At 40.0% G+C, this 27,697-nt stretch overlaps 1 protein-coding gene and 1 long non-coding RNA gene across 8 annotated transcripts in view; one reads left to right on the plus strand and one right to left on the minus strand.

The window, feature by feature from the left end:
* TRIM55 (tripartite motif containing 55) overlaps positions 1–27,697 on the plus strand; it is a 44,658-nt gene that overhangs the window by 12,477 nt on the left and 4,484 nt on the right. Inside the window, exons 5-10 of one of the 6 annotated variants that reach the window (XM_006943243.4) lie at positions 9,202–9,435; positions 9,781–9,803; positions 9,907–10,031; positions 11,307–11,575; positions 12,927–13,214; positions 14,517–14,604. In XM_006943243.4, the coding sequence (XP_006943305.2) occupies positions 9,202–9,435; positions 9,781–9,803; positions 9,907–10,031; positions 11,307–11,575; positions 12,927–13,214; positions 14,517–14,604 (1,027 nt within the window). Of the gene's footprint in view, positions 1–9,201; positions 9,436–9,780; positions 9,804–9,906; positions 10,032–11,306; positions 11,576–12,926; positions 14,178–14,516; positions 14,605–27,697 lie in introns of those variants that run through there. The other 5 variants (XM_045049914.1, XM_019822732.2, XM_003999853.5 and 2 more) reach the window with 5 other exon arrangements.
* Positions 1,224–26,170, minus strand: LOC111558584. Of its 2 annotated transcripts, XR_006592578.1 has the most exons (4): positions 25,905–26,170; positions 24,226–24,334; positions 15,051–15,237; positions 1,224–5,320 (listed from the first exon to the last, which is right to left on the minus strand). It is a non-coding gene; the product is annotated as an uncharacterized LOC111558584 (long non-coding RNA). The 2 variants fall into 2 exon arrangements; XR_006592577.1 differs by having other exon boundaries at positions 24,226–26,170.

The following is a 27,697-nucleotide window of genomic DNA, read 5'->3' on the forward strand; positions in this document are numbered from 1 at the left end:
CAGTATAGAATGTATATATTCATAAATAACCCCTATATATATTTATATGGGGAAAAACTCCAGAAACCAAAAGGTTAGGAGTAATGAACAGTGGGACTACTGTCTTCCTTATATATTCCTATATTTCGCATTTTTGTAAAGAGACCTGGACATTTTTTTAATAATCAGTAAAATAAATATAGAATGAATGTTGCTCAGAAAAGCACAGTTCTTTCCGATCAGTTTAGGTGGCTCATCTGCAGATGTAGGTATTGGCTCAGAGCCTCAGGGAGGTCTCTGATTTTATGATCCCTATTTGATGCAAATATCCTCCATTTGAAGAGGACAGAGGACAGAGACACTGCCACAAATGGCCACATGGTGCACCTGTAATCACTAAAGTGCTCTCCCACAGAGCCTGGGCAAAACACCAGAGGCTCACTTTGTGAGCACTAGCCTGCAAAGCTGCATGTAGTGAAGCACACGAGGTTCTTGGCTTAGAGTGAAATGATCCTACCTTGCAGAGCAGGTGAATTCTGTACCAGAGTTCAGGGTCACAGAGCAGAGCTCCTGTGTCTCCCATTCTCGCTGGGGTAGTTGTTTTCCTTCCTGACTTTGCTCACCACCTGCCTGGAAACATTTTCTGGGAAGCCATTGGTGGCTCCTGGCCAGGGGGTGGGGAGCTGTTGTTTAAAGAAGTCGCTCTTCTGATTGGTGAAGAACCCCTTAGGGATGGGAAATGGAGTAGTCCCTGGGTGGGCACTATCCTTCCCCAATTACCTTGCCTCTTCCCACATGGGGCCCAGACACCTGCCCTTTGGTAGGAGTGCCCATCCCTTGTACGTGTCTAATTTTGTCCTTGATCATGTAATGTCTTGCAGGGCTGGGCTGGTCAGGCACCTGGCCCAGGATCAGCCCTGGAGAGCTGCCGAGCTTAGGCTAAATCGCACTGGGGACTCCTTGTTATCATTTAAAAATAACGTATGCTTTCCCTTTCTCCCTCTCTCTCTGCTGCTCCCCAGTTCATGCATGTGTGCTTGCTCACTCTCTCTCAAAATAAGTAACATTTTAAAAATTAAAATTAAAAGCGGCACCTGGGTGGTTCAGTCAGTTAAGTGTCCAACTCTTGATTTCGTCTCAGGTCATGATCTCCCAGTTTGTGGGAAGGAGCCCCGCATCCGGCTCAGGGCTGACTTTGCAGAGCCTGCTTGGGATTCTCACTCTCTGCCCCTCCCCTGCTCTCTCTCTCTCTCTCTCTCAAAACAAATAAATAAACATTAAAAATTTTTTTTTAAATAATGTATGCAATTGATATGAGTTTACAATGATTATGAGAGTGGCTTTGAAAAGGGCTGTAGTCATGAAAGGGCAATCTGAACCGTGTCAAAAGGAGGAGTGGCATTTTTTTTCTCTTTGCTGTGGATCTGACAGTGGGTGAAGGAGCCTTCAGCCTTTTTAGTACTCCTAGCTGAATGTCGCACAGGCTGAGATGTTCCCAGAGCTCTCGACTGCAGGTTGGAGGGCCTTCTAGGCTGTTCTATATAAGCCCAGCATGGTCTGGAGCTATACTTGCCTTTCCAGCCCAGGAAATGTTCTGGGATAGGCTAGGACTCAGAAAGAGGGCTGCTGGTTGGAGTGGACAAGTGCACTGCCTTGGGAGCTCTCTGTTTCCAGAATACTGTGCTTGGCTTTCCTTCCTCATTGCTAAAAATCATAACCTCTGTCTCCGTCTTATAGTCTTTACAAAGGGCATTTATCCTATGTCACTAGATACCCAAGAGAGTAGGCTATTAATTCCGGTCCTCCTGAGGCTGACAGACAAGCAGACCCAGAAATAATCCTGTTTTGTATGGATGCATGTCTAAAGGAAACAGCTACAAGTTGAATAATAACTATTTGATCTTGAGCATTTCCATTATCTGAAAAATGAGGACTTTAATAAGATCCGCCAATGATTCTTCAATGACAACAAACCTATTATATTTCCAAAACAATAATTTTACCCAAATAGCTTTTAGGACACTGTCCATGAAGTTACAAATATGATGTATAAATATTGTAAGAATCACTTTAATAAGCATTCCAGAATTTTTAAGGCAACATTTCAAAGGCAATAGAACATATGCTTAAAAGAACAGGTTTCAGAGTTAGACTTTTAGCTGTCATTTAACTATATGACCTTGGGAAGTTACTTAAGCCCTTTGTCCCTCAACTTCCTCACTGGTACACTGGGGTTAATACTACATTCTTCACAGTGTTATTGAGATGAATAAATTGGGGTAAGAGGCACATGCCAGGGGCTTGATAAGTGTTACCTCATATTATTCTCATAGCTTGGAAAGACCACACTTATTGTAACAATGCTAATAATCATTTGAACCACTGGAGCATCTGGAGCATCTTTTAAGCAGTATCAGAGTAAGACCTTCAGGGTCCTGAGTAATTATGATGCAGAGCTAAGCAACCCCCTTCAGATGGAAAAACTGAACATGAATGGCAGGAGATATTAGCCCTATTATTTATCTAAGAGGCAAAATACTGGCAACCAAGGGAGGCTGAGGCTCTTCTGGGAGACAAGTTGACTCTCTACTACGTATGGGAGCAAATTAAATAACTTCTCAGCTTGCATGGGCTTGTGGCTTTCACTGAACCAGAGGACCCAAGTCAGTATGGCTCACTGGGCTCTCTGCTTTAGAGAGTTTGCTCAAGGAGCTTTTAAATGATCTAGAGAAGAACCCCAGGAGTAAGTTTTAGAGATCCATTGATTAGAACATAATTGTTCTTCTATCATGAAGTGGGTGGCAACGTGATATGGTAGAAACAGCATGAGTTTGGGAGTCTGGAGACCCATGGCTGCTGGGTAGAGTTGCTCTGCTGAGCACTGCACAAGGGGACCCCGCTGATGGGAGAGGAGCTGAACTCCATGTGCCTGGAAGGAACACGTTATCCTCATTTGTCTGCCTCTTTTCTTGTATAGCCCGGTGGAGACCCAACTTTTCATCCTAGTCTGCACTCATGGAACTTCTCCCAAGTGCTAGAAATTGGGGCTTTACCAGTAAATGTTGACTGATTTCCTCAGAAGAATCTTTCTACTTTAATACAGTTCTCTCTTTAGTAATATTAATCTGCTTCCCCCCCCCTTCTTTTGGGGAAAGGAAACCCTATTTGGCTTAATGAAGGGAATTCTAAAGTACTGTATTTCAAATGTAGCTGACTGAGCACTTCCAGACCCAGAGCTGCAGCCCCAAACGAGAGTGTGTGGATGAGTGCTGGAGGTATGAAGTGCGTATGTGAATGGGCTGGGTAGAGCCACAGTTGCTCAGTGACAAATGGTGGGCTAAGAGCTTATCTTCAGCTCTATTTTGGTCACAGAGGCATGTTCCTTACATGGTAAGAGCAGTGGTTACAATTGTCTTAGGTTTTCCTGTCATAGCCCTGGCACATTCCCAAGCTGGGACTGACATTGCAGGGCCCGGACATATAATTTATGTCTTAATACTGTAGATAACGACTCTGAAACTTGCCAGGAATAGGAAGAGGCATTTTAGAGCCTTAAGACACTGAAATATCCCCACATTTATCTGAAGTCATAGAGTCTTGGAACTGTAGTCAAAAGGGACCTTGGCAATCATCCAATCCCAACCCTTATTGTACAGATAAGAAAATCATCCTGAGATTAAATGGCTTCCCTAAGGTTGCACAGTTTTCTTTTGAGCACTAAACGAAGCAGAGTCTTGGAGTATCTACTTAAATATCTATTTTCTGGGAACATAGAAACTTTTGAGGACTGAATATCCCTAGATACAAATCATATTTCATTCATTCACTCAGTCATTCAGATATTTCTCAGGTGTGCATTATACACCATATTCTGCACACATAATACTGGAAAATAGTGATGAACTAAACAGAAAAGTTTCCTGCTCTCAGGAAGGTTTTATTCTAGTACAGGAGTTAGACAATAAAACAAATAAATAACAAGATCATCTCAGAGAGTAATAAGTGCCTGGGGAGAAGGTGAGCCACTGAAAATCTAGCCATTAAAAACAACAGGATGACAGTACTTTGCTTGTCTAACTATCTACTCTTTAGTATAAGATTGTCTATTGTTGATTTTTTTCCATGGAAAGCTCCTTTTTGCAACTGCATATCTTATATCTTATTACCATTAAAATATAAAGCAGGCTAAAAATTAGAACTTGTCAGTTTTAACATTTCTATGAAAGCAACAGCTAAACAATGGGCTTTAGATGAATATTAAAGATTACCTACTCACTTCGAAGGAAATGACCAAATGATTACTTGATTTTTTTTCTTTTTAGCCAAATATTATGACATTGGTTAGAAACAGATATTCTACCTGTCATCATTTTGCATTTTTAATATGGGCAGCATAGTTTTCCCTTTATAAAATCACCCCTTTTTGGTATATTGCATCCATACTGGGTTCACCTTAGAGATGGGATGGATTTTATTTTCATTCAAGGATCACGGACAACTTTTATTTTGTTCTTCTAAGAAGCCAATACATATAACTGTCCTGGCAGACCCAGGAGGTAGGTCATGTTGCAGCTGGAGGCTATGCATCAGAATATGTTTGGAGGCCAATGCCTAGGGCATTCATGATGGAAGTTACTTCAGTTGCTAAACACACTCACCCAGGTATGCATGCATGCACATGTGCATGTGTACACACACACACACACACATACACACAGGACATAGGAACCACAGATATCAAAAGGAAGAAAATGGAGAATATTTGAAAACATAAACTTGAAAGTTTAAAAAGTATGTATCTTGATTCAATTACTATCCAGAGACGTTGGGGGAGGGAGAAGGTACAGAGCCAAGAATTTTTACTGAAGACTTTTTTTTAACCCAGTTTTTTACTGAAATAAGTAAAATAGAACATTAAAAGCAAAAAGAAATCTTTGAGGTGAGGAAGTTTTTGTGGAGAAGAGATAAAGACGGTTGCTATCACGCTTTTGCAGGTAATAGTCATCCTTTAAAGTGTGCTACCTGCAGACATTTTGATAATGCAGAAGTCCACGTTTTTCCCATTCCATTTTTCAGGTTACTGGAAAGTCACTGTTGAAAGCATTTCAGGTCCACATTTACAAAGGCACAGTAGGTACTGAAATTCAGAGTAATCACTCACTAGTGAGCTGGCCTCTAAGAGCATATTTTTCTTTCATAGCATATACTTGTTCCCTAATTACCTCGGAGGGGGGAGTTGATAAGCTGAGGCGTTTGTTGTTAACTGACCTTCACAGCATTTTGAAGGTCTTGCAGTCCAGAAAGATGGAAGGGTGCCCACCTTAGTCTTCATGTATTGCTTCTACCTCAGAGAGAATAAAAAAAAATAGAAGAATTTTAATTTCAGGGAATTATTTCTCATTTTAATCTGACATTAGGTTAACCTGAACATCTCAAGTTCATTTCTAAAAGTCTGTAAGTACTAGTTTCATAATTCCAAGAAAGAAGCATACTTTCTCTATTTCAGAAACCGATTTGTCTGACTCTTAGCATATTTTGCACAGAATTATACTAAAGGCACATTAATGAAGAAAAAAAAGAAGTTAAGGTTTTTTTTAAATTAGAGATTAGAAAATATAATAATTTTTCTACCCTTCTTATGAACACTGGAAAACTACGGCAGGTTTTCAGATCTTCTAATGCCTGGTACATAGTAATTAGTGAATTTTGCTGAAAGAATGAACTAATGAATATAATTCTGAAACAATTGAGAGTTTTCTCATCTTTAAAAACCTACTTACTACAGAGTAGATTTGTTAAAAGACATATATTCAGTTCACAGTACTTCACATAAAATTTTTTTCAAGTTACTTTCAAGTATTTCACAGCAAGGTGTGGTAGGAGTAACAATGACCCAGGAGTTCAAAGTCTTTGGCTATAGGCCAGGAACTAACAATACATGGCAGAATGCCTTGAGAAAGTGATTTAACTCTGCTGGGTTTCAGTTTCCACATGAGTGAAATGACTGGTTTGGAGCAGGTTACTTCTGATATTCCATGCAGCTTCAAAGTTCCACAATTAAATAATTCAAATCAAGGAAAATTGGCTTCAGCACTTCTTTCTTTGAGAGACCTGGGAAGTATGGATCCCCCTACTTCTCTGCCAAGTTGACCCCTCCCTCAAATCAAGGAAAATTGGATCTAAATTTAATAAGCACTGATATAGTACCTATAATATGTCATGTAATATTATAAGTGCTTTATACAGTATGTAGTCATATAATAATAATAATAATAATGATGATGATGATGATAATCAAGCACATGCCATGCATAGGACAGAATTTCCTATACTGTAAATAAGTAAATAATAGATGCTATTAAAATGATAGATTCAATATAGTACAAATCAATAGAAAACCAGAATGTAAATAAAATAATACTTGGAATTGAAAATAATGTATAAATAAAGTGGCTATTTCACTTAAACCGCTAAATCAAACACTAGCCATGACACATGACATCAGTCTCATAAATAATTTGGCTTAGAAGAAAACGTTTGAGAAACAAAGACATTGTACCAGTATCACATCTTAATACTCAGTATATATGTTTCAAGTGCACAATTCATAAGCTAGAAACCATCATATGTTTGCAGTAAACAGTAGAGATTCTGAAAGTCAAAGAGACATATTTCAGGAATGCAGTGGGCTCAAGTTTGCCTGTAAGCTTAGAACAGAAAGCAGTCCAGTGAAAGAAAGTTTGATTGGGAAGCTACTAATTGGCTTCCGTTCTGAGGCCTCGTAATAGTCCAGATCTCATGCTAAAGGGCTGGAAATAGATGCAAATTTGGCAAGCCCAGCAATTTCCATGTCTAGACATGCTGTATGGACCCTAGTACTATTACTTTGACAACTGCCAAGGCGCTCCATGGATTTTCAGCCCCTCCTCCAACCTCCTCTGTTCCTGCTCTTCCTTTAGTCAGGCATTACTTCCACTAGGAAGCTTTTCCTGAGCCACCCACCCACCCCAGCTCCCTTTGAATGGCCCCCATCCACATACTTCTATAAAACCTGGTATAAAGCTCCAAGATATTTAAATTATTCAGCCTACTAGGTTATTATTGTATTATTGGCCCATAGTCTTTCTCATTCAGTGAACCTGAGCTCCTTAAGAACAGGAATTATGCTTTAGTTCATTGTTGGGTCCCCAGAACCTTGCATAGTGCTTGACACAAATGACATGCTTAAGAACCAATTGCTAAATGAATGAATGGATGCGGGATGATAGCATTAACCAGTAATTACTATTAAAGTGGTTAGAATCATTGGATCTCCATCATGCTTTATTATTGGTCAGAAAATGTGATGAGAATTGTGTTCCAAAGGAGGCAGTGGAGTGAGGGGTGTTATTTCTTGTTAATTTGTGGAATATCTTCATAATCAACAATTTGCTTTAGGTTACCCATTTTTTTCCCTTACTCTGAGAATAGTAGAAAAATTGTGGAGAAATGAAACACATTTTTAAAAACACAGTTTTAAAAAACCTGTTCAACAATATACACTGAACATCTATTGTCCGAAGTGGTATGTGTCTCAGAGAGACTCAGATTCTATCCTTAAAGAGACTATACTTTAGATATTTAAGAAACTCATGTGAAAGAAGAAAGTGATACTTGACATCTAAGAGACCAATGCTTACTAAAATGAAAGAACATGTAATAAGGGTTACACAAAGTTCAGAGATGTCAAATCAATTGGCTGCATTCCCAAGAAGCCCCCACCAGACAGGAAAGCTATGTTGGATCATCAGGTCTCAAAACTTGCTGTTAGCTATAAAGTTCCTGGACACAGAGATGGTCAGGTCCAATGATACTGGCATGTATACATAACAAGCTTACTGGAACTTGAAAAAGCAAAAGGACAATGACCAGGCCATCTGGAAAGTTAATGATGTTTTAAACATGGACTCAGAGAGAAGGGAGCTAGATGGTACTGGAGGTGCTTCCGGCACACAATGCAAATGCACAAGTTTGAATTCCCATACAGCCTTTCTCTCCAGGAATCAAAGACCAGATCCCATATTTCTCTGTCTTAGACAGTATTGGATAAATAGAGAACCAGGTGAATATAGGTGTATGGCATAAGTGGTAACTATTATGGGATTTCAGAAGAATTAAAAGACGGCATTCAGTCATTGAGATCAAAGACAGTTTTATGGAAGAAGTGGTATTTCAACCATGTCTTTAAGATTATTTAGAGTTTGCAACTATGAATTGGGAAAGAACATCCTATACAGAGGGATGATGATGAGCAAAGAAAGTGAGTGGTTCATTTTTGCTGGACACAGGGTATGTGATGAAGAACAGTGCAATGTTATGAAGGAAAGTTGGAACCAGGTCATGGAGAAGCTGGAAAGCCAGTTATGAAGTTTAAATATTATTCTCTGGACAACGATTAGTCAGAGAAAAACACTATTCCCCAGATAAATGTACTCCAGGAAAATGAATTTGTTTGTAGTGTATGAGTTTGCTTGAAGGAGGGAATTCCAGATGCAGAGGCTGGTGGGCAGCTTCCGAATCTCCAAGGGAAGATTGAAACTAGAACAGCAGCAGTATAAGTGGAGCAGAGAGAGACTGAAGGGTACAAATCAGGAAGTACCATAGTTTTCCTTATACACACACATATACACACACTGTAAAGCAAAATATAAGCCATATATATATATATATATATATATATAACCAATATATATGTATTTTTTTAAAAAACTGTTTTAATTTCTATGAAATTCCCCATTTACATAGAACATACTGAAAATTCATTGGTCCATTTAGTCAATTTGGTTGATTTTAGATTGTCTGAGTATCAAAGTGAGATTTTCAAAACATCAGCACAATGGGAATCTATACCCAAAGGACAATTTCAAGGAAAAGAAAAAATATACTGTATAAGTAAATTTATCTCCCAAAGTATCCAGGTGATTTTTTTAAAATATTTATTTATTTTTGAGAGAGAGAAGGGTGGGCAGAGAAAAAGGGAGAGAGAGAATCCCAAGCAGGCTCTGTGCTATCAGCACAGAGCCCAACAAAAGGGCTCGAACTCATGAACCATGAGATCATGACCTGAGCCAAAATCAAGAGGCAGTTGCTTAACCGACTGAGCCACCAAGGCACCCCAAGGTGATTTCTCCAAATAGGCACTCTTTTAAACACTTTCTAACATGAGCTAACTTCAACTAACAGGAATGCTGTAAAAAACAGAAACAGGAACTTTGTGAGAAGTTTGATTACCTGTATGGCATCCTGGAGGAAAGGAAGAATGAAATGACCCAAGTCATTACCCGAACCCAAGAGGAGAAACTGGAACGTGTCCGTGCTCTGATCAAAAAGTATTCTGATCACTTGGAAAATGTGTCAAAGTTGGTTGAATCAGGAATCCAGTTCATGGATGAGCCAGAAATGGCAGTGTTTCTGCAGGTAAGTATTCTTTCAGTACCTGATGGAACTAACCAAGAACGTGGGTCCTGGAGAAGTAGTTGTCATCATATTTTTGTTATTTTATGCACACAGCATTTTGATTTATTTTACCAACTAAACTATAAGCTCATTATGTGTTCATGTCTCCATCTGTTTAAACAATTTCATAAGCATATATTTAAGGGACCATGATATCGCTTAAATATAAGAGGGTTCCGGTATAAAACAGCAGTTATTCATGGCATTTAGAAACTAAGCTCTGAGATTTTCAGAGTCAGCGGAGGAAAGAATAAAGTCTTTGATGAAAAGAATTTAAGTAGGTCTGTCTTTTGTTTGCTTTCACAGAATGCCAAAACCCTGTTACAAAAGTAAGTAATTTTCATTTTATGGAAAAATGCATACTTTTCATTTTTACCCAAGGCTATCAAATGTTAAACGGTGACAAAAAGTGGCAACTTGTCTTTGTTGCAGAATTTCTGAGGCATCGAAGGCATTTCAGATGGAGAAAATAGAACATGGTTATGAGAACATGAACCACTTCACAGTCAACCTCAATAGAGAAGAAAAAATAATACGCGAAATTGATTTTTACAGAGGTTTGTTATTCTTGTGACCATTTGGCCAAAGTTGCAGGTGTGTGAAAGCTGCAGATGGATTCAGCAGGAGAGAAGGGGGATTCAGAATCACCTCCAGAATGGATGTCGACAATTATACAAGGATCATAATCCAATGTGAAACTCCATTTCATTACAGATTCATAGAGTTGGTTGACAGTGTTTATTTGGCTTTGCACATCACAGTGCCTATTATAATGCCATTACTGGGCATTTGACTCTGGGTAGTCAAATACTTAATAATTGATGGTGATGATGATGTCTCAACATCAACCCTACACAAGGTATTGACTACAATGATGTGAAGTGTCATGAAGTGCAAGGTTAAGGATGAGATAAAAACAAAATGTAGATGACATTTGGATAGATATTGTAGCACATCCACTTAATCAAACATCAGAGGGCAAGAATAGCAATGAGTCATAGAATAAAAAAAATCTGGAAATAAAACTGGCTCTATGTGTGACCAGCTATATTTCATGAGTTATAAATGCACCCCTACCATGTGGTCCAGAGACCCTCCTGGAAATTTGTCCTCATGAAGTAATTAAAAAGAGGATAATTACCTTGGAGCTGATCAAAACTTTGACTGTCTTGATTCATCCTAGCCCATCTAGGTCACAAAACTCCTTGGCTAGACCTCTAATAATGCCATGAAGCTGTATTAGTGTGTACAGATGTAACTTCAGAAGCAAATCTTCAAGATGAATCTTCCTAAAATAATTACTTAATATTGTCTCTCCTTAATATTGCCTGAGGGAATATTAAGATCAATGTGTTAGGAAAAGACTCATGGCATAAACTGTGGCAAAAGTCAGCGTTCACTGAACAGAGGAGGTAAGAAAGTAAAAGAAGACAAGGGTAATGTATGCGTTCTGAGATAGGGAAGAGAGTTGCATTTCCATTTAATTTGGCAGAGATACGTTAGTGACAATCCCAGTCCTCCAGGAGCTTGCAGATGTGACAGAGCATGATATAAATGTGACCAGGCTCTGCACAGTGGTACTGAAGACGCACTTTGTACTGGAGAGGGAAACAAGGAGGATGGTGATGATTGGGCCCATCATCACATTTCTCCTGCCCACATTTAACTAGAAGCACAAGCCCCAGCATGACATACTTGGGCCACAGTCCAGTATCTGATGGAGAAGATTTCCCTGGCCCTGACCTTAATCTGGGCTGGAAGTACTGGCCATTAATTGATATCATAGCTGCAGTGGTAGTTATAATGATTTTAAAAACACGTTACCTTACCAGAAGATGAAGATGAAGAAGAAGAAGAAGAAGGAGAAGAAGAAGGAGGAGGAGAAGGAGAAGAAGAAGGAGGAGAAGAAAGAGAGCAAGTAGAAGTGGAAGAGGTAGAAAATGTTCGAACAGAGTCATCAGGAGAGGATGAAAGTCCAGAGAAAGCCTCGGAGCCCTCTCAGCTGGCCTCAGAGCTCCAGGCTGCCCCAGGGGCGCTTCCAGTTTCCTCCCCGGAGCCACCTCCGGCCCTCCCACCTGCCACAGATGCCCCAGGGACACAGGTAATTGTTCACAAATGCCTTCCTACAGGATTCACAGGTGTGTCCTTGCTGAATAGGCTAAACAATTTATTCTGCCTTAAGAGAAAGGTCATACAAGGCCAGACATTTGTATCTGGAAGACCAAAGAATTCAGCACAGGCAGTGTCAGGGAGAAAAGTCCTCTAGATGATTCAACAGGTTTGGTGTTATTATAACTGGTTGGCAAGACCTAGTTTAACACGATTTTCCCACTAGAATCTGAGGCAATCTTTGGAAATTGTGTGTGCATGGGGGAGGGGTACGTGTATAACCTGTTAGTTCACAGCCATGTCACGCAGATTGGGTCTGCTCTGGATACAGAGATGGAGTACAGAGTAATAAATAATCTAAGGTGAGAAATAAAAATGAATGTCCCTTCAGAACTTTGAATTTTCTGTAGATAAAAAAGGAAGTAAACAGAGAAGCCATGTTAGTTTATGTCCCTATCACCTACCCTGAAATATAACCATATCTTTCATTAAGTGGGCAAACAAATGCCATCTAGTTTTCTATGTATCTGTCATTTGATGAGATTATGTGTTAATAGAATTGTTTTAAAATTTTCTTAGGAGATAACTCATCCCAAATTCTGTATCTGATTGGCTGACTCTTAGCTTCTAAGATGTCACTGTCCAGTTTTCAAGTCTTTGTGCTGACTTCATGGCACCTTCAGCAGAGAGGTCTCAACCTACGGAGTTTGTGGACAATGTAGATTCATCAAAAAGGAATCCTGGTTTTGCACCTGCTTTCAAAATGAATTGAGATTATCTATAGAAACAAAACCTCAGAGGGGAAACTCTGAATTACAGAATTATATTCTATGCTCTGTCTCCATAGGAAACCAGGCTGAAATACTGTTAACGGTTCCTAGAATCTTGAAATCAAATTGCACTGAATTTGAAAGAGGTGTGGTAACTTAACAAGACTTGGATTTGATCAATAAGACCAATCTGGGATTTTAGGAAAGAGGTTTGGGGAGCCCACCAAGAATGTCAAAAAATTAATCGTGGCCAATAATTTGACCTTTCTCCTATATCTGATATTTTATAAGCAACCTTCATTTTAGTCGTCCACTGTCTTTCTGCCCAGGCTGCCATCTAGGGAAGGACAAGCCCAGAAAAGAGAAGGCACATGCAGGTGCCCAGAGAGAAGAGTGCTATCATTTTTCCTTCCCTTAGCACTTGCAGAGGGTGGGATGAACTAAAACATGCGCTAAATCAGACACTGCACAGAGAGCTCACGGTTTTCAAACCCAAAGGGAACTAAAATCAACTGCATTTTCTTCTTCTTCTTTTTTTTTTTTTTACTTTTGAATTTATCTGTCCTGATTAAGGGGGAGGTTGTGCCCACTGGCTCTCAGCAGACCACAGAGTCTGAAACTCCAGTCCCTGCAGCAACGGACACTGCGGATCCCTTGTTTTACCCTAGTTGGTATAAAGGCCAAACCCGGAAAGCCATCACCAACCCACCTTCCACCCCAGGGAGCGAAAGTCTGGGACACATAGGGCCTCCTGGTTCTGAGGATTCGAATGTGCAGAAGGCAGAAGTGGCAGAAGCTGCAGCCAGTGAGAGGGCAGCAGTGAGTGGTAAGGAAACTAGTTCACCAGCAGCTACTTCTCAGGTTAGTGTTGATGCTCTTGTGTCTGAATGCTTCTCCCTGCCATCTAGCGTCCTGCTGGAATCACAGCAAGAAAGAAGGGCTTCCAAAGGGGCAGAAAGAAACCATGGCCTTGGGAAAAACACAGAAACAACTCATTCCCCAATTTTGGCTTGTTTTTTAAGCCTTGTAAAACAAACAGAAAAAAAAATGGACTTCACTCTACCCATATGTGGTGACCTCACACCTGGTTCCCCAGGGAGGTGGTCCACGCAAGCCTGGCCCTTAAGCATGCAGTTTAAAGCTGCTTTGTCTGCAGTGACTGGTTCCCCTTCGCAAAGGCCACTTGCCCTTGCTCAGCCTTTTGTGTCCTCCTTGGGCTTCTAAACACTAATCACCTGCTTTTGTGTCATTCCCAGCAACCCTGAAGGAGCACATTTGAACGGAGTTCTAAGTCTGCTCTGGAAAATAACCTCTGGTTAATTCATGGATTCTGGGAGTGTGTTGGCTATGGCTAGACAAAGATAGTCTTGCTTGATTAAACCAGTGCTTCCTAAACATGTGCTGCTGGGAGCAGAAAAGCACAGGTTTTCCTACTTTGGGGGTTTTAAGGGTCACTTAATACTTTTTTTTTAATATAATATCTTTGAAGGCCATGTCTTTTTCCTATAAGGAGTTAAGAAACTCCTAATGTTTGCATGGCTCAAAGATTCCACAGAAGAAATATTCTACAATTTCTTTACAAGGAAGGATGCTCATGGTTGCTCCATACCCATGAACATTCTTAAATGATGTGTGGATGTGAGTGTTGCTCAGACAAGGGATGTGAAAGAAATATTGTTTCCATGCTCCTGGGTCATCAGGTGATTATGAACAACAAACAGCAATTTTCAAAAATCAGAAAAGTACTCATTGTCTTGACTATCTGCTCAAGTAAACCTTAATTTCATGAGATAATAAAAGGAAATTATGTTTGGAAAACTAAAAGTAACATGCTTTTGTGTCATATATTTATTTTCACGAATGAAAAATGACAAAAAATAATTGGTATGAGGAAACATCTTGAGGTAGTTTTTAGGTTAAAAAACGGAGTATAATGTTTTCTAGAAAATTTATGGGAATTTTATTTCTAGAAAGTTAATTAACTTTCTTATCTATTTAGTGGAAGTTGAGTCAGGAAGAGCTGTTTTCTGAAAACCGTGTGAAATACCCCATAAGAGGAGCATATAATAGGGCTCCAAACCAAAATGCAAAATCCATCTAAATGATGTTGAAAAATATTATTTGTGATAATATCAGTGAAGCTTTCTTCTTGTTTTCTCACAGGAGTTAGCAATCTGCCTAGCACTTTTGGCTTTTCTTATACTTCACTACATCTGGCGTCAGATTCAGTGCTTGATTTTTACTTTAATGGGTAGGAAATATTTTCTTTTCCCTTAACTAACATCTCATATAGTTTCTTCCATAATGTCCCTACTCTATAGGCTCAGAGATAAATTTCTCCCCAACTTTGAGGTTCAGCCATCTAAAAATTTGAACCAAGTTCCAGATAATAGTAATGGCTTCAAACTCTCTACAATGTAATCATCTCAAGGTGACTTCGGAGGGGTAATTGCTCCATTATCTAAACCTGCATGGAGGGGCAAATCCTGACTCAGAATAGAGACTCAGTGGGCAATTATTCAGTAATCCAGTATAAGTGGACCCTCCAAAATGGCCATTAGGACAGGCCAGTTTCAAAAGTTGTCAATAATGCCATGAGGATTCACGGCTTTTAAAGTAGAGGGAGGACCAGCAAAGGACTTGTTCAGGAATATTCAGGGTTTCCACAGATTAAGAAACCGCATTTCATTTGCTTACATCAGAGGCACCCAGGAGGCAGCCAGATGACTCCTGTCAAAGATACATAGGAAATTCTTGGCACTGGTGGGAATGTGGGCCAGGTGACTTCTCCGTCTCTTTGAAACCTCTACAGTCTTTCCTGAGAGAGATCTCTGAAAGATATCCTGGGTGCAGCAACATCAAGGGGATTTCAGCCAGGTCAGTTCTGAATGAATAAAAAGCAGAAGGAGCAATGTTCATCTACCAGACACAAGGAATGAGAACCAAAGAAGAGTCATAAAGCCAACACCCTTTATTTTTGAGACACCTTTCTCAAAGTCAAGCATTTTCTTAATTACTGTTATAAGATTTGCTTAGGGATGAACATCTTACTCTTTTAATAGCCTTTTGAATATTATCAGCTTAACAATATTTAAAGATTCAAACCTCACATGCTTTTGAGTAAATGACCCTGCTGGACCTGATGCCCAGCTCCCTGTGCCTGTAGCTCAAAAGCAATTCAGGGTGACTGGTACTGAAAGCCCTCAGCTATTTCTGGCTCATTGACTTTTTCCTGCGTTGACATTGACTCTTCTGGAAGCTCCCATCATAGCTCCTTTCTGCCTCATTAGCTGTCTGTTCAGCAATGACAGTAGGATCTCCATGGGTCCCTGTCATGTCTGCAACTATGTGTGAGTAGGATCTGCCCCCAATGTCTAATAGCCAGACACCTTGTACCCTAGAATGTTCCTAGTGTCTTTATAGTCTGCTCATTATTTGCAGTGAAGAGCAGTGGGTAGAAGTATTGGCCATGGACTCAGTGGGGCAAATGGAGAGAGAGAAAACTCCATATTTTATTGGAATACCCTGAATAATTGTGGATCTGAATAATTGTCTGAAGAGTTCAGTTTACATTCTGAGAATTCAGGTTTGGGGCTTTGTTGCCATACATTTTGTAATGTGTCTCAGAGGCTGCAGGGGGAGAGTCATGCTTCTCGTCTGCCATCCACTGAGCCCATGTTGTGCACCTTCACATTCACATGCCTGCAAGATAAGGGTGAGGCAGATGGGAGAGCAGTGGAGTAGGGTGATTGACATTCAGTACTGCAAAGAATATGGACAGGTTGATAGAGATGTCACCATAGTATCAGACATTGCTGGCCTCTGTGAATTTTTTTGCCGGCCTGATTTACTTTCAACACCTCAGAATCCAACTCACTAGACTAGTATTTGTTCAATGCAAAGTTAGCTTATTGGAATTTCACACTTTATCATTAGTCGTTCCCTGGACACTTAGGATGCGATACAAAAGTTCTTGATTTCACTGATGGTCTCAACTTTCTTTATTATGTCAGGGAATAATGTTGCCTTAGAATCTCAGAAGCATCTCAGGCCCACTTGCTGATTTGTAAACTCACTTCAGTCACCTTCAAACTTTTAAGAAGGCAAATGTTCTGTTCCCACATGCTTTCTTCATAGCCATCCACATAGTGAAACCTGCCCTTGCTTTTGCTGCCTGTGATTTCTGATACCATATAATCTCTACTTTATCCTGTTTATTTTAATGTTTATTTATTTTTGAGAGACAGAGAGACAGAGCATTAGAGGGGAAGGGGCAAAGAGAGAGGGAGACACAGAACCTGAAGCAGGCTCTGAGCTCTGAGCTGTCAGCACAGAGCCCGATGCAGGGCGCAAACCCACGAACCTCGAGATCATGACCTGAGCTGAAGTCGGATGCTCAACTCACTGAACCACCCAGGCACCCACTACTTTAACCTGTTTACCTTCTCTCTTCACCTAATCATATAGGCAGATTATGTGTTAGAAACTGGTCATGGCAAAAACTAGACATCAGCAGTCTCCACCAGTGGCGAACTGGGATTTTGCTTTTTGTTGGATCAGAGGAGCACTGTTGTCTTCTCTGCCTTCATTCTTGAAAAAAAAATTTTTTTTTTCTCAACAAGGTTTGGGTTCAGCCTTGTGGAAAAACTGAATCTCACAGAAGAGAGATTCTTCTGCAGGATGCACTTTGAGCCCTGTTAACATCAGATTTCTCCCAGGAACCCCTGTAAAAGAGGTCACAGGTCACATTGTGCAAAGCCCCTGTGCATGAACTACAAAATTGCCCTCTAAGTCTCCACCTTTCTAGGCTGTACGCTCCCTCAATGCAAAGAGAGTTTGGGGGAAATAACATTTGATCTACTTCATGTGTTAATTTTTAAATTTATTTTGCAAAAGTGACATCCCACCCTAGTCAATCTTAGCAGGGCAATAATAAGGTGGGAAGAAAGCAGGTCAGCTGTCCTTGGAAAGCAGTTTCTGTGAGCCTCATCTCCCACGCATGCCTTGTTGTGGCCATTTCTGGGTCCAATCTGCTTCCCTCCATTGCCCTTCCTCTTCCTACACAACTTTCATGCAAATTACACCCGGGTGTTAACACAGGGACCACTCCCATCATCGATACCCGCGGACAATTAAGTATTTTATCGGGAATACATGTGGCAGTGTGATTTTTCTAGAAGTGGGAGCAGCAACAGTGAAAGATACCCCCTGTTCCCCTTCCTCCCTTCCTAATGAGGGTTAGCAGCCTTGTGTGGAAGAATTTGTCCAAGCTGTTTAATGGGAGCTATTCAGGGCACAAGACTTTCCAGAGAAATGTCTTCCTATTTGGTGGATTAACCTGGCAGCTGCCTCAATCAAGGTCACAGGACCTCCCATTCCCACCCCCCCCCCCCCCACCACATCCCAGTGAGAGTCACTTGCTTTGGAGATAGGGACTTTCACATTAAAATCTCTATGATTTCTGTCTCTATAGAGAACCACAACTCATATATTTCACCAGACTCTGAAGTTACAATTATAAGAGAACCTAAAAGTTTTACTATATTATAACTATTTGTTTTTTTAAGAATAGAATATCTACTTTTCACATTCCGTTTCTCAAGCCTGAAAACAGACAAACAAGTTGGGTAGAAATTCTGCTAAGTCTCGGGCACTGGAAAGATCAATGAAGTTAAAGTTAGTAAAAAGGACTTAGGTTCCCATCCTGCTGCTTCTCTGCACTGACTCTGGGCATTTACTTTTATTTACTTTCATCTTCCCACTGAGAAAAGGAAGCAACTACTCAATGAAAAGATTCATCTATTTACACATTACAGAGTGAGAAATTTAGTACTGAGAACTTTATAAATTGTTTCAGGATGTTTTCATTGGGAGGGTTATGGAGTCAGGCCTGACACAAACCATGCTGAGTGACAATAATAACAAGTTCTCAGTGAAATAGCCCAGTGCATTTCTCAAAATATGTCTTGCCTTGAAGTTCTTATATAAATGTCCATTTCCCAAACTGTTTTCTAAATCTCTTCCTAGGCACCCCTTTGGCTGAATGTTTCCACAGCTGCACTTTTCCCCTTCGATGCTGTAAACTCCATAAAATCTACGATGGTTCAACTCTGAAGTCCATCTAAAGGCACTTACAGCCCTCACTGCCCAGTATAGCAAATTATTAGGATATACAGGAAGTAACAGAATACTACATGTATGAAGAGATGGAAGATATGTGGTTTAAAAATTTACTGATTTTAAGTGTTACACAGTACAATCGCTTTTGACAAATATGTAGCCTTACATAGCCACTACCACATTAAGATGTAGAATATTTCCATCTCTCCCCAAAGTGCCCTCATATGCCTTTGCAGTTAATCCCCTCCCTGCATCCCAGTTGGTACTGTGTCAATCTTTTACTTGGTAGCCATTCTAATGGATATATATGGTACATAGTTTTAATTTGCCATTTTCCCAATGACTAATGATGCTTAGCATCTTTTCATGTGCTTCTAAGTCAGTTTAATATTTTCTTTGATGAAGTATTTGCCCACTTTCTTTGGGTTGCTTATCTTATTAGAGAGTTGTAGAAGTTCTTTATGTTATTTTGCATAAAACTCCCTTATCAGACATGTGTTGCAAATATTTTCTCCCAGTCTATGGCTTGCCTTTTCATGTTCTTAAGTGTATTTTGAAGAACAAGCATTTTTAGTTTTGATAAAGTTCAATTTTTCATTTTCCCCTTTATGCTTTGTGTTTTAAGAAATCTTTGTTTAACTCAAAAACCACACGGATTTTCTCTCACATTTTCTTCTAGAATTTTTATAGTTTCAGCTCTTAGGTCCAAGATCATTTTAAGTTAATTTTTGTATTGTGAGATAAGGATCAAGGTTTTGGATCTTGTTTGCTTATTTTCTATATAGATACTTGTTTATTCCAGCACTATTTATTAAAAAGGCTATCTTTTCTCCCCATTGAACTACCTTGATGATTCATAGAAATTCAAATGACCATATATGCTCAGGTCTACTTGTAGACCATCTGTTTTGAACCATTAATCTGTATCTTTGTCTCTCTACCAATACCACACTGTCTTGATTATTATAGCTTTATAGAAGTCTCTAAATTGGGTAATGTAAGGGGTGCCTGGGTGGCTCAGTCTGTTAAGTGTCCAACTTCAGCTCAGGTCATGATCTCGCAGTTTGTGAGTTTGAGCTCTATGCTGAGAGCTCAGAGCCTGGAGACTGCTTCAATTCTGTGTCTCCCTCTCTCTGCTCCTCCCCTCCTTGCATACTCTCTCTCTCTCAAAAATAAATAAACAAACAAAATTAAATCAGGTAATTTAAGTTCTCTGCTTTATTGGTTTTATTTGGCTTTATTGGTTTTCCCTACTTTTTTTAAAATCTATTTTCTATTTCATTCATTTCTGCTCTTTATTATTTTCATCCTTATACTTACTTTCGATTTGATTTTCTCTTCCTAGTTTCTTAGGGTGAAAACTTAAGTTATTGATTTGAAATCTTTCTTACTTTCTAATACAAGCATTTAATGCTATAAATTTTCTTCTAATCACTGTTTTAGCTGCATCTCACAAGATTGATATGTTGTATTTTCATTTAATTCAAAATGTTTTCTAATTTACCTTGGGATTTGTTCTTTGACCCATGAGTTATTTAGATGAGTAGTGTTTATTTTCTAGATATTTGGAGATTTTTCCAGACATCCTTCTGTTTGATTTCTGGTTTGATACTGTTGTTTACAGACAATACTCTTTATATGATCTCAGTCCTTTTAAATTTAAGATTTAAATTTAGGAAGCTTAAGGTTTTATGGCCCAGAATATGATCTATCTTGGTGAATGTTCTAAGTGCACTTTTGAAAACATAGTATTTGTTTAGATAAATGTTCTGTAAAGGTCAATTAGGTCAGTTGATCAAGTCTCTGATATCCTTATTGATTTTCTGTTGACTTGTTTCATCAATTACTGAGAGAGGAAGTTTGAGGTCTCTGATTATAACTGTAGGTTTGTCTATTTACCTTTGCAATTCTATCACTTTTGCCTCATGCATTTTGAAGTTTTGTTTAGGTGCATTCACATTTAGCATTGTTACATTTTCTTAAAGAATATATCCCAAGATAAGTGTTAAACAAAATCCTTTTCTATCTCGTGTGTGTGTGTGTGTGTGTGTGTGTGTGTGTGTACCTGCTTTAATGGGTATAAAGAAGGTCCTTATACACATGTACTATCATTTAAAGTAGCTTAGCAAAGTTAGAAGGCAGGTGGGGAGAGCCTGGAGGAGAAAGGTGCTGATAATCTTTAAGATGTTCCAAGTGTCTGGCAATGGGGAAGGCCTCATAGCCCAAAACCAACAATCCTGTCTCCCCTTCCTCACCTAGCCATGCCCGGGGCCAAGCATAGCAAGAGCTGAGACAGCTGAGGTACCTAATGATTTTAAGTGACTAAGCTGAGCTTAATGATTCAATGACTAGGCGTCACTGGTCTGTGGTTCCCTATTTTTAGTTCTGATATAAATTGCTCTATAAGCTAATGTCTCTGTATATTTTCATGACACACTTATGCCCTAATTCACTCCTTATCTTACCTAAACCAGATTTTACAGAACTGCAGAGGCCACCCTGTCATGGGCCAAGGACTTCCAGCACCAAGCTGTCTTCTTGCTAAGAAGTCCAAGATTCCCAAGCCAAGTGTTAACAAGCAGGTGTACATGGTACAAGTGTTTCCGGATTCTTCCTATCTAGAGTATCATGAGCTCAGACACAGAACATCAGAACCACATTGGCCCCCTACACATTTGAGCTCTTTACTCTAAAATAGCAAAAGGGATGTGTGGAAGTCAAGGCCAGTGGGAAAGTGTCACCAAGGAACACCAGCCCATACTATCTTAGTTCCCAACCCAGGCACTATAAATGTTGTCCTATGAGGTTACAAAGGTGCTCCCGGAGGAAAATAAAAAAAAAAAAAAAAAAAAAAAAAAAAACATTTCATGAGAGAGAGAGAGAGAGAGAATGGGGGAGGGGAAAGGAAGGAAGAAAGGAAAGAGAAAGAAGAGGAGAGGAAAGGAGAGGAGAGAAAAAAAAGGAAAGGAAAGGAAAGGAAAGGAAAGGAAAGGAAAGGAAAGGAAAGGAAAAGAAATGGAGAGAAAGGAGAAAAATAGGAAAGGAGAGAAGGAAGGAAGAAAGAGAGAGAGAAGAGTGAAGAAAAAAAATCTATGGTTTAAATGGTTAAAAAGACAGGCAGTGGCTAGCAAAGAGTCTTTTCCCTTCTTGAAGGTTTTATTTCCTAAGTTCTCAGAAACCAATACATGTGTCCCCCGATTTGAGACCTTATCAAATTTCTCATCATCCCAAAATTCAGTCTCCTTGAAAATATTCATATTTTCCTAAACCAGGATGAACACTAGGCTAGAGTTCCAAAGAAAAGCAGCCAGGTGGAGCCCTGGGTCTCCATAGGTATCACAGGCCAAAAGATAAAATCATTTTCACACAAATGACCTCTGAGATCAAACCATTCATCCTGATTTCAGGGGCAAGCTCTACTTGCCACTTGAGACTGAGAGGTGAGAGATGTTGGAGGCTAGAGGGCTGAAAAGCTGCTTTTCTGAGTGAGATTAATCTCACAAAGTATTATAGAACATTTTTAAAAATAAAGCAGGAGACTAAGAACATGATTTCCCATGAGTGTGACTATAGGTCCTGTATTCTTTGAAATGATCTATTTAATTTTCCAAAACAAACTGAAATGAATGAAAATTTAACTATGTTCTCTCAATTTAATTGAGGGATTCAAGGTGTCAAATTATTTTCAAACAGAAATCCCTGCTGAGAGTGACTGCTTGTGTTTTACAAATTAGGAGATTCGAGCTTACAAATCGCTGATATACCAGCGCCCTGACTGTGCTGGAATTTAAGCTTGGTAAAAATAGAAAATTAATCAGTGCTCAGGACTGGCCTACATTTACTGCATAACACTATCCAGGACTTAATAAACCTGGCAATTATAAGAAGTTATGATAATAAAATGCAGTCATTTTACATAAAAAACTATAGGAGAGAGCAAGCTATAGGAGAGACCATTACATAAACATTATTAATGCTTTTTCATTTGTATCCTACAACCACAATTCTTTCTCTGGCTTTTTTTTTTTTTTTTCCTGTTGGGAAAGTGACATTCTAATCACTGTCAATTTGGGGGCTTTTCTAGAAGGACAAAAAAACCCCAAACAAACCCTACACTAAAACTGTAGGCTGTATTTCTCAGGATCAAATAGCATCCTTAGTAAAGGTTACTTTAATAGGAAGCTAAAATGGATGTATCCATTTTAAAGAGGGAAATGTAATATAAATTGTTTGTGAGGGGTGTAATGAATTCATCCCCCCTGGCAACCTGTACCTGCAGCTCCACAATTCCATGAAAACAGTAACGCAGGCACCAGGGAGAGCTCTCTGGGGGAGTTGTTATGACACAGCCAGTTGAGTTTTGCTTCCTGTGTTTGAAAACTGTTTATTATTCGGATTTAACCTTAAGACCCTTGTTAGTGTTGTACATCCTGTGGATTTTTTCTGTCTTTATTTTCATATCTCAGTGGATTCCATGAAAAATGCCTTTTCCCCCAGTGCAACCCACAAAGCAGGGAATTCATCCACCATCGTTAATGCATCTGAAAAACCAATGCCGCTGGGCAAGACTGTAACCAATGTGTGTACATGACTCTATCATTTAGTCTTTCACAGAGGTCCTCTCAGTAATACCTCAGGACAGTCTTGTAAAGTAGGATTTGTTAAACTTGCACATTTTACAGTGGAGGACCACAGAGGAGGAGTGACTTGCTCAAGGTCACAGAGCAGCTGGAGCTTAGGGCCCAGTGATCCGCTGCCCTCCGCCATGGCACAGAGTGCGCATGTGCAGTATACTGTTCGCCAAGCCCGCATCTAGGAAACGTGAGTGAATCCCCACTTTACCCGGGGTGATTGATGAATGAGGCAAAAATAGTGTGACGAAGGGCTCCCCTGCTTTGACTGACCACTCTTGGCGCATCGGCACAGCCTCACCGGGCAGAGAGAGGACGTGTCTAGGCCTCCACTGCTTGTAGGACTGTGGCTGACCCTTGCAGTGACAGCACTCCAGTCCCTTAGTTGCACCCGTGCTACTGCTGGCTCTCAGTCTGACTTCCAAGGGTGGAGCTGGCCCCTCCCTTGAGTCTCACATGCTCAACAGCTCTAGCTTTGTTCTTTGGATTTGTAGTCATTTATATTAATAACCCTCAGCTCTCTCGTTAGAGTTACTTTGAGCAAGTTCCTTAACCTTCCTGAGCCTGAGATTTCTCATCCATAAATTGGGCATAATAATACTATCAACCTCCCATTGCTCTTGAAGACAGCCTGTTTGGCCTATTTATCTAACACAAGGCAGGAATTAATGATCCAACCAGCAGCTCTTTGTAATTCAGTTCTGTCAGAAAGGGTGAGAACACACACTCTATATTGAACACATAATCGGCAGGTCCATATCTGAGAAGAATGCTGGCTTTAAGTTTGTGCCAGGCTGTGATACCAATGTTTTAGCTTCTTCCTGCTCCCCACCCCATCCATTGACCTCATCAATGCCTAAACCATGTTTCAAAACACACCAAACAGTATACACCATGAATCTGACTCTGAGTTAAGAAAAAGCGAGTGAGGTTAATTTCTTCTTGTTTCATAGGCCTGAGGAAATTACTCTGGTTTCTGGTCTTACCTCAGCAAAAAGGAAGCAGTTAGTGACAATGAAGCCCCCAAATCAATTCCCTCCCCCCATTTCTTTACTTAGTGTATACAGTGGCAGACTCCCAACAACAAAAAAACGCTTTTCAGTGGGTGTTTTCTTTCTAACCTCTTTTCTTCTTCCTCTAGCACTCATGGAGAGTGTGCTATATTTACACAGCTCTGTGCTTCCTCATGTATCCCAGTTGCTCCATCACGAAGCAGAAATGTCTGTATTCCTGTGAAAGAAATGCCCACAATGGAAGACCTGCCCAGCAGAACTTCCAGGGCTTAGACTCTCAGCTGGGAATTACCCACCATGCCTCACTTATTCTTCAGACACTGCTGCCTCCCTCAGACTTTTGGTTGCATTCTCTTTTCCAGGCTGGAATCCATAATGCTTAAGCTATCCAAGGGCCTGTGGTTCAGGAATGCTTTGTAGGGGGCAGGCCAGTGCTTGAGTTTAGTCTTTCTGAATAAGCATTCTAAGCATGACCTCAGCAATCCTATTCACACCTGTTTCTAGCATCTGGCTTTGAGCCTCTAACCTAGCCTAGCAGGTTCAGGGTAGAGACAGGGTGGTTGCCCATTCAGCAGCCTCAGGTCTAGTTTTACCCCTTCTATCCACATTCCTTTAAGGCAAATGAGTTTAATTATAAATGTGCAAGGGTCTTCTTGAATTGGCCAAGAAAGACTGGCATTTAACAGGTAGTAATAACCAGATCCTTCTGTCAGGTGGAATTTGTGATTGGCATTCATAGTGGCAGAGAGCAAATGGAGCCCAAGTGTGGAGGCCTGGACAGAGATGTCCTCACTGTCCCCAATATCATTTCAATGGCCTGGCATAGCGGCTCCCATGTCCACCACAGTTATCCCTCAGGATAAGACATGGACATTTCCATGCTATGTGTGGCAGGGGTGTACATTAAGCCATCATCATCCATTAATGTCTTAGCTGTAATTCAGTTTATCAGATAAATTACTATCACCTGGATAAGCTGAGGAACTGGAACACAGGCAGGTAAATGATAACGGATCAGGATCATGGGTGGAGTAGAGAATGATCATTTGGGGAAAAGCAGATGCTGGCACCTCATGGAACCCCTGGGAAGCTTAGAGGAGCCCTGAGGGCATTGGTTACTGGTCAAAGAGCTCACTCTTTTACTTTAGGCCAGCTAAAAAAAGATTTTCCCTCCTAAACGTGGCTACCCAGACTTGTGCCAGAGTGAATATCAGGAAAGCATCTGTTTAGTTTTGTTCAGTCAGTGAATCATGTGGTGCAGGATGCATTTAGTAGAGGGGGCTGCTAGTATTGCCCCCACACCAAAATAAGAGCATGTTCACGAAACTGCACCCAGTTATATCCCTATGCTAAGTGCCCAAGGACACATCTGGCTTCAACTGAGCACTAAAGGCAGTTTCATGCTTTAATTGTCAAGAATCTTGCCAAAAGAAGCATGTTGGCTTAAAAAACAAATCATTACATTTAGCATCAAGCCAAAGCCAAAGACCCCATTGATCATTTCTCTCTTTTCTTTGACACTTTCCTACTAAAAACTAGCCTACCCTTTGGTTAACAGCAACAAGCTTGTGTGCCCATAGAGACCAAAAAGGTAACATTAATGAAAAAGCAAGCCAGGTAAAAGAAAAATGTTAATAAAAGCATAAATACGAGCTATACTTTGCTTTCCTCTTAATTCTGAGCATAGCAACTATAAATGAAAAATGGCCACCGAAACCAGCCTTGCAGCAGAGGAGGGAAAATGGAGTGGTGGGCATGATGGAAATCAGGAGATAGAGGGAGCATACCCAATTTATAGGGACAGGGCTGCTCAGCTCTCCATGTAGGTTCTGGATTGCTCCATTTCTTCTTCGTCAAGAGAACCTGCAAATCCAGATTTTAATGTGAAGTCTCCTATTTTTTTTAATTTTTAATTTAAAACTCACATAACATAAAAATTACCATCCTAACCATTTGTAAGCATACAATTCAAGTGTTCAGTGTATTCACATTGCTGTGCAACCAATCTCCAGAATTTTTTCATCTTGCAAAACTTAAACTCTTGTACCCATTAAAAAACAACTCCCCATTGCCCCCCTTCCCCCAGCCCCTGGCAACCTCTGTTCTACTTTCTGTTCTCATGAATTTGACTACTCTAGATACTTCTTATATTCTGTAAGTGGAATCACAAAGAATTTGTTGTTTTGTGACTGGCTTATTTCACTTAGCATAATGTCCTCAAGGTTCATCCATGTTGTACCATGTGTCAGAATTTCCTTCCTTCCAGCTGAATAATATTCTATTATATGCAAATGCCACATTTTGTTTAGCCATTCACCCACTGATGAACACATGGGTTGCTTCCTTCCACCTCTTGGCCATTGTGAATATTGCTTCTATGAACATAGGTGTGCAAATATCTGTGTGTCTCTGCTTTCAACTCTTTTGGGTGTACACCCCAAAGTGGAAGAATTGCTGGATCATATGGTAATCCTATGTTTAATTTTTTGAGGGACTGTCACACTGTTTTCCACAGCAGCTGTACATTTTACATTCCTACCAACAGTGCACAAGAGCTTCTATTTCTCTACATCCTTGCTCCTGATTTTTTAAATGTTTTTTTTTTAATTTATTTTGAGAGAGAGAGAGAGAGAGAAAACGAACAAGCAGGGGAGGGACAGAGAGAGATGAAGAGAGAGAATCCCAAGCAGGCTCTGTGCTGTCAGTGCATGGCCCGATATGGGACTTGAACTCACAAACTGTGAGATCATGACCTGAGCTGAAACCAAGAGTCAGATGCTTAATCGGCTGAGCCACCCAAGCACCCTTGGTCCTGATTTTTTAATGTTTGCAACTAATTGAAGTTTTTGTCAGAATACCACTCAGCCACACAGTTCAGACCAAGTAAACACTGTCCATAATCTGGAACTGTCCTGTGCACAAAGACAGATGTCTGCAAACCTCTGACAGAATGCATGTTCCTTAATCCCCATCAACAAGAAATGATTCTAGATGACCTAACTTGTCAAGGATGATGCCAGTACATTATGCAGTTCTTGGTGGAAGAACCTCTCATCTATGACCCTACTCATCTATGGAGTAAAACCCTCATACTATAATCTGACATTATTTTTCTCTCACAAAACATTTGGTAGTAACAGGGAAAAAACTCAAGACTCTGTTTCTGAGTAGGTTGGGTTCATGAATATCCAGCATTCTTAATCAAGTTCATCTAAGAAAAATAGTCTTTCCCTGAGCAAAGGTATGCCACTCCCTTCTATAGTCTTTTGTGGATCTTGACTAAATTGCATTTCATGGTTGAGACAGGGGAAAATGCTGCCTCCCTATTCTGCTTCCTGCTTTTATTTTATGACCAAAAGTCATTTCTCAAATTATCTGGAGTCCCATAGTGATACGGCCCAGTGTTAAATGATGCTTGTAAGTTGGGTCACCTCAGGAAAATGTGTAATATTTAGAAATAATATAAGACTAATAATCATTTCTTCATCTTTTTATACATCTCAAAGTAAACTGAAGTGCAGGACAAGCTCAAAAGCAGAGGGAAGTTCAGTGCTTGTCATCTTCTGTCCTTTGTTTGGCT

Source organism: Felis catus, chromosome F2 (genome assembly GCF_018350175.1).
Source record: "Felis catus isolate Fca126 chromosome F2, F.catus_Fca126_mat1.0, whole genome shotgun sequence".
NCBI lineage: Eukaryota > Metazoa > Chordata > Mammalia > Carnivora > Felidae > Felis > Felis catus.